The 6,866-nt window shown below is 47.4% G+C and overlaps 1 protein-coding gene across 4 annotated transcripts in view; it reads right to left on the bottom strand.

Annotated features, from left to right (window-relative positions):
- Positions 1-1,162: 1,162 nt before the first annotated feature.
- The window catches only part of LOC112322741 (urea transporter 2), a 43,639-nt gene continuing 37,935 nt past the window's right edge, over positions 1,163-6,866 (bottom strand). For all 4 annotated transcript variants that reach the window (XM_024580366.4, XM_045187995.2, XM_045187994.2 and 1 more), the window contains 3 exons: positions 6,235-6,369; positions 5,078-5,127; positions 1,163-2,264 (listed from right to left, as the gene is read on the bottom strand). In XM_024580366.4, coding sequence (XP_024436134.4) covers positions 2,064-2,264; positions 5,078-5,127; positions 6,235-6,369 — 386 coding nt within the window. In that variant the 3' untranslated portion in view covers positions 1,163-2,063. The remainder of the gene's footprint in view (positions 2,265-5,077; positions 5,128-6,234; positions 6,370-6,866) is intronic.

Here is a 6,866-nt window from a genome sequence, read left to right as displayed (position 1 = left end):
GTGGTCATTGTACATTTTCTCAAGTCGAATTATTTTGTCCTGTCTATTTCCACCTTGCTTGTTATCCTAGGCCAACTCAATTTGCTTTATAGGTGAGGATATTGAAATACTTAGAAGAGCTAAAGGGATTTGTTAGTGGTCAATAATCAGAAAGGCATGCACTCAGAGGTTTCCTGCTCTTAATAAAACCAGATTATAACACTTTCTTGGAAAATGCATAAAAAGTGGTATTTTAATAGTTCTATGTCATCACTTAGAGGTTCTGGGGCAGCTGAGTGAGCTGTGAGCATAAACAGCCTTCTGGTGAAATTCCTGGATGCCTAATCCTCAGAGAACTGTGACTCCATCGCCATTAAAATATAGCCTGAGACCTATTTGGCCTCAAGGTGTGACCGCAAACTCAGAAGCAGCCCCTGGAGGGGAACTCCCTCCCCTTTCCTATGTGGGGGACTTGTTTGCAGCAAGAAGTGTTCCATTTTCCTGGACAAGTCATAACTGGCTAGATACAGTCTGGGAGAAAAACAGGCAGCCCTGTCCTCTTGGGCTGGCAGAACACGGCCAGGATCGCAGGGCAGGCAGAGAGAAGAAAAGGTAAATGTGGACCAGCTTTTCTTAAATGATGGATTTTAGTGAACTGGAATTCTTTCCTTAAAGCTGCATTTATAGAGGGTCTGCCCCCTCCACCTTGCCTCCTTCCTACACCCCCATCTTAGGTTCTCAGCCATCATGCTAAACTGGAAGTGTGTGAGACGGGGGCTGTCAGAGCTGCATCCACACTCCTCTGGGGGAGGGGTGGGAAGGCTGAGCCTCCTGGCTTCCCACAAAGGGGTCCTGGGCTCCAGGAGCTCAGTGCTGTAACTGAAGTCATAAAATAACATAAGGATTTGGATTTGTAAGTCTGGGGGCACAAGGCTAAGAGACCTTGCTCTATGCCCTAAAAAGTGAGATGGGTTGTTACCAACTTGTACTTTAATTCAAACAGAAAAAGACCACTGTCCTTTCTGTATAGCCCCCTCTGCAAACTGACTGAAGCCTCTCCTGAGAATTTTTCACCCATTCTCCTCTCTCTTCAGACACCTGTTTGACTGTGGAAAATCCCTCACATGGGCAATGTGCGAACAACGTAGGTGAGCCGCATGTAAAAAAAGCCCTGATACCAACTTGCAAACTTAACAGTTTAATGAGAGTATGCTTACATCTATTACAAAAAGAAACACATTTGTTGAAGATATGATTTGAATGTTGAAAAAGATCATTTTTCATCTTATGACATTTCCAGAAATGTTTCTGTTATGTGAGGAAAGACAAGTTGGCATTTCCAGTGAATCAGGTTCCTAACCCCAAGTCTGGAGAACATCTTCTCACGACTCAAGACAAAATCTCCATAGATCGTTAAAACCGCTCTGCCCCTTCCCCAGGTGGCCCTTCCATCTTTTACTCAACTCTAAGTGATCACTTGTTGGTCATGCTGATTTTGTCAGTTTACAGGGAGGAGAGAGAGAGAGATGAATCAACACTTCTAAGGTGGAAGGGATGACTGAGTCCCTCCCTGTCAGGAAACTGGTAAGAAATTGAGGCTGAGAGATAGAGGGTGGACTCACCCCGGGGGCAGGAATTCATTAGTGTCAGAGCTGGGGCAGAACCAGCCCTTTGCCTTCTGGTCTAATGTGTATTTCCTGACACTGTGCATTGCTGCATTGGGTGGCTGAGTTGGATGACCATGTCACCAACGTCTGTCCTCTTTTTGGTGAGTTCTTTTTAGGGATGTGGCTTATTTTGCCAAAGAAGGAATATTCCCATCAAAGGAAGCTCCTATGGAGTGAGCTGTGCAAAGTCTAAACTAACCATATCTTTGATGAGTGTTGTGCTTCTTAGAATGGAGAGGTTCCTGAGTGGTGACCACACAGTATTTCCCTGTGCTTGGGAATAAGTGGGGCTAGGACTGCTCTGGGGGTGGGGAATCACAGAACAGACAGAAGGAGAGGTTAAGTGGCCTTCAGTCTGGGGACATGGGCAACATGCTAAAGACTCAATTTATAGTGACATGTTTTGGAAAGGGAAACTTAGGAGACATCATAGGCCTGGTACTTTGTTATGGTTGACGGCCTTCTGTTTTTCTCCTGGGACAGGTAATACATGCGGTTGGCCTCTGGGTAGGTGACTTTGCTGAGCGGAAGCTTGTAGATGGCGGGGTTGTTGGTCGTCAGGAGCAGGAAGGTTAGCGCAGAGAGGCAGAAGGGCCAGGTGCAGGTTGGCAGTCCAAACTGGGGGTAGGAAGAACAAAAGAGGAGCCTTGGTTACATCAGATGCTTGTGCCTGTTTCATCAAACACCTCCAGCCCTGGGCAGAGGAGGGGTGCTTCGTGGGGGTTGGTAGGACCGATACTGAATGCATGGGCAATAGGAATAAAACCATGCCGCTGGTGTCAGTCGGCAGTGTTACCGGTGAACTCACAAACTTCAAAATGCAGCCATTTGAACCCGATTGTAATACACCTTTATGTAGGAGACATGATTGTTGGGGTTATCTGGCCAGCCTATATCTCTGACTTAAGGAACTGTGGCCATTCCTACCTTATTCCATAGCCCCTGTGGGAGGAATGGCATTGACAGTCATTTTATAGTTCAAGGCCCTTTTCCTGCAGTCATGGCTGATTGGACCAGAGACAGACACCTGACTCAAATGCAGCTTCCTATAGGCAGATATCCTGGGAATAGAATTCCTCTCTTGAGAATTTGAACTAAGAGGCACAGAGTCTGTGTCCAGAGGCTCTTGATCTGGGTTATTTGGGGGCTCTGTCATCACAGAGAGACACAGGGAAATAGACATGTAGAGAGAGGCAGAGATGTGACATCCTAGTCCCAAGAGCTGGAGTTGGAGAGTAGCTACCTCTCTTCTCAAGGCTCACCCATTCTCAGCTTCCTTTCTCATGGTGTTGTCCTGTTTTTATTTTTAACATTCCCTGAAGCTTTTAAATGCCCTTCCTTGCTCTTTATTTGAAATAAGTGGAATGGATAGCTTGCTAACATACAGCCTGCAATTTCAGCTATGAGGCAGGTCAAACTGTGCCCCCTTGCCCCTAAATGCCATTTCATTATAAGGAATAAAAACCTCAGGTAATACCAAGGGGGTAACAATGCCAGCCATGTGTGTGTTCAAAGGTGTCGCTGTCGGATGGGACGTGGGGAAGAACAATGGCAGCCTGGTGCCAGAACTGCGACCGTAAGGAAGACCCGTGAGTGATGAACCCCACTCAGGGAGTCTTCCCAGAGCCCTGCTAAGGCTGCACTGGGTACCTGGGGATCTCCTTCGAGTCCTACAGTGGGAAGGATGGGGGCGGGGAGGTCCACAGGCCCAGATCCAAGTCTCAGCTCTGATCGCCTTGCTGCAGTCATTCTATCTTTCTGAGACCTGTTTCATCAATAATAAAATAGGGATAATAACATCTACTCAGAGAGTTGGTGCCTAGAGCATGTGGCCCTCAGTTTGTGGTCATCACTGAGGTGGCATTGTTGAAGACATGGGCTACACAGACATGGGCCAGTTGGAAAGCAAACAGGGGAAGCTGCTAAGTGCTCTCTTGTGTGGAGGGCTTGAACAGTCTCATAAATGTCACTCAACCTTTGTATATCCACAAGACCGGAAATTCCTTCAGAGTGTGTCAGTAACCTGCACATTTTTGTATCCCAGAGAGAGGTCAGCACAGTGAGTTAAACATAATAGCACATGGAAAGTAAACTTCAATTTGTTTTGAAAAATATCTCAATTGACTGGTGTGACCTGTAACTTCTGTGCACCAGAGGAAAGGGCCAGTCACCCTGCAGATGCCTCTGAACAAGAACCAAAGCCTCCTGTTCCACATCCTTTCCAGTCCTGTGCCCGAGGAAGGCAGTGACAAGCTCTTATTGGGTGGACAATTGGGAGAGTTGGGGTACAAGAACAATGGGAGCAGACAGGAGTCTCAGAAGCTCTACTCCATCCTCCTGCCCCCTGTCAGTGTTTCTCATGGTCGGCTATTTAGTCCCAGCTCTAATGACGGAGCTCAAAACCTTAGGTTTCATTCCTGCAGCATTTCTTGAGCACCTACTGTATGCTGGCACTGTAATAGGTACTGAGATAGAGATGAAAATGGGACCGGGTCCCTGTTCTGAAGGAGCACGCAGGCTGCAGGTGGACAGGCCCGCGTGTTTTTGAGTCACCACAGGAGTGCATGTCACACGTTGCAGCAGACGCGTGAACAAGATTTGATGGAGCTCAGAGGAGGGACTTAGCCCATTGGGGACACAGGATGGTATCAGGGAAGACTAATTCTAGGCCTAGAAACTTCTTGCCCATGCCAAGTCCAATTTCACTAGGAAGGGATTTAGACAGGTGCGAGTAGAATGCCCACCTGTCTCCACCTGCAGGACCCAGGGACTTTTCCTGGTTGCCCATGGAAGATGTGCTGCTGAACCCTTATCCAAGACGGGGAGGCACTGACTTCAGGCTGAGCCCTGAGTACTCTGTGCTGGGGCCTGGGAGCCTCCCTGTGTATGAGCTGGGCTGGGCTGGCCATGCGGTGCCTCCTAACCTCATTGAAGGGGTTCTCGGGCTGCTGCATGGGCTGACAGCCACCAGCTCTAGCTTCTCTCAGGCTTGCCTGGGGCTTGGCTCCCTGTCTCCCCTGAAGCCTTCCCTTAGGACCCCTGACACCATGCTGGTTGCTATGGGACAAACAACTGGCCCACAAACTAGTTGGGCAGATGATCTATAAACATACTAAACAAATGATAGATTTAAAACTAGTTCCAGAGGACGACAGGACCAGAGCTCTATCAGAAAGCAGTTTGATTTCTAAGATAATGCTTTTCAAATTGCTGGCCCACTGACAATGGTCCTGACTCAGTTGCACTTGACATTTAAACGTTTGAGGCCCAGCTTTTTATGTCCAGCAGGAACTAAGGTGAGGGGTGGAACTTGCGACAAGAGGGATTAACTGGGGGAGGCTTCCCAGAGGAGGGGCTTGGCATTAGCTTTGGGGAGACGCGAGAACACCAGGAAGGGTGCCGGGGCACGTTCTTAGCTCACGGGGACTCACCACAGATAACACGTTAGCCAGGGCAGCACCCAGGTAGGCTGCAAACAGGGCTGTAACAGAACCGAAAAACAGGCACATGACTATCGGCGCCTCAACCTTCGTCTACTCGTTCTCTCCTCATACGGTTTATGCCACAAATGCTTGCTCTCAGATTACAAAAAATTGAGTTTTGTTTCCATTGCTTGGCAGCTTAGGAAAGTGTTAAATTCCAAGCAAATGCTGGCACATCTAAGACAGCAGATGAACTTTGTTAAAAAGGGCCAGAATTGAGCTGTTACAGTTCTCTTGGGTCGCACCACCTTGCATTCTAGCAAAGGAACATTTAGCGGCATAAACCATAAATGAAAATTTTACTATGCAGCCAAGAGGAGTGAATCCCAGGACTCCCTGCTGGTGTATTTCATCACAATTTATGAACATAATATGGGCTTCCGGGGAGGAGCAGCATTCTGTGAACTTGAGGAATACTAAGTGCACCAACTGCCTCATCTCCTAGGCTCTGCATGGGGTGGGCATGACCAGGCTGGCCACTGGGAAGAGCCAAGTGCCAGCTATTGGTGAGGGTCTGTGAAAATGGGCCAGGGTAATTGGGCTTTGCTTCTGAACCTTTACTTTCTCAACTGAAAGCATCCCAATTGTTCCTAGGATGTTAACAACGAACCTTTATTAGAGAGTTACTGAGTGCCCAGCTGACCACATCGTGACCACATCCCACAACCTAAGCACTATTTGAAGGTCCTATGTTTGGTCAATGTTTGGGTGCTTAAGGTTAATTGCTGTATCTGATGTAAATCACCCAACTTCAAATATAAAGATACATTTGCATAAGAGTTGCTCTGTCATTTAGTTCTAATCACTGGCCAGGAAGGTAGCAATCACAGGAGAGAGAGCCCATGAATAACAACCAAACAAGCACCATCTAAAAAAATCTGTCTCCAAGTGGCTGACCATTTTGCGTTCAGTGAAAGTGGTTTTTAATATATTTATCCCTAACCAATCATTCAAAAACAGTTTTAAATAAAAACCCTTTTATAAAGCAAACGATCCTCATGTTAATCTTTAAAGGATCAGCTGAATTTTCAAAGGGTGGTTTTCCTTGCGGGGGATGGACCCAGCCATCTTTTCTGCTGCAAAGGGGATTTACTGGCAGCACCTACCGCAGGCGATGGCGAGGAGGTGGGTCTGCCAGGTGATGACGTAGAACATGCCCCCTATGGCGATGCAGGCAAGTGTGCTGTTGAAGCCGCACAGGCCGAAGTAGATGGAGTCGAAGGGGGTTGCGAGGGTGAGAGCTGTGAGAGAAGGCAGACACCGTGCTGGGTGTGTGCGTGTGGCGGGGGCAGGGGGTTCCCATAGGCTCCCTGCCAGCCCTGGAACCCACCGTGGTCCTTGAAACCCAGACTAGTTATCCTTATAGACATGTATAAGAAAGAACTTACGATTTTATTCAGTGAAAAAACACCTACAGGAAACAAATGGCCACCGTGTCACGTGAATATTAGTGGTGAAGCTGTTATGGGTAGAAGAGACCCTTTGAGTAGAAACTCCGAAGTGTAATTTAAGCAGTCCAGAGAGGGTCCTTCCCTGGCCCAAAAGAGGACGACTTCTCCTTCTTCACTGATATCTTAATGTTCGCTAATGGAGAATACATCCTTCGGATCATCATTCAATATAAGACTTAAAATATAAACACACCTGGAAAAAAACCCCTCCCAAACTTTAAATTTATACTAAAGTGTAAATGACTAACACCAAAGTCTTTCTTGAGGGCAGCTTTTGCTCACAGGAG

Source organism: Desmodus rotundus, chromosome 10, assembly GCF_022682495.2.
Source record: "Desmodus rotundus isolate HL8 chromosome 10, HLdesRot8A.1, whole genome shotgun sequence".
NCBI classification, from domain to species: domain Eukaryota; kingdom Metazoa; phylum Chordata; class Mammalia; order Chiroptera; family Phyllostomidae; genus Desmodus; species Desmodus rotundus.
The sequence above is the reverse complement of the archived record's forward strand: the minus strand, read 5'-3'. Positions and strand labels throughout refer to the sequence as shown.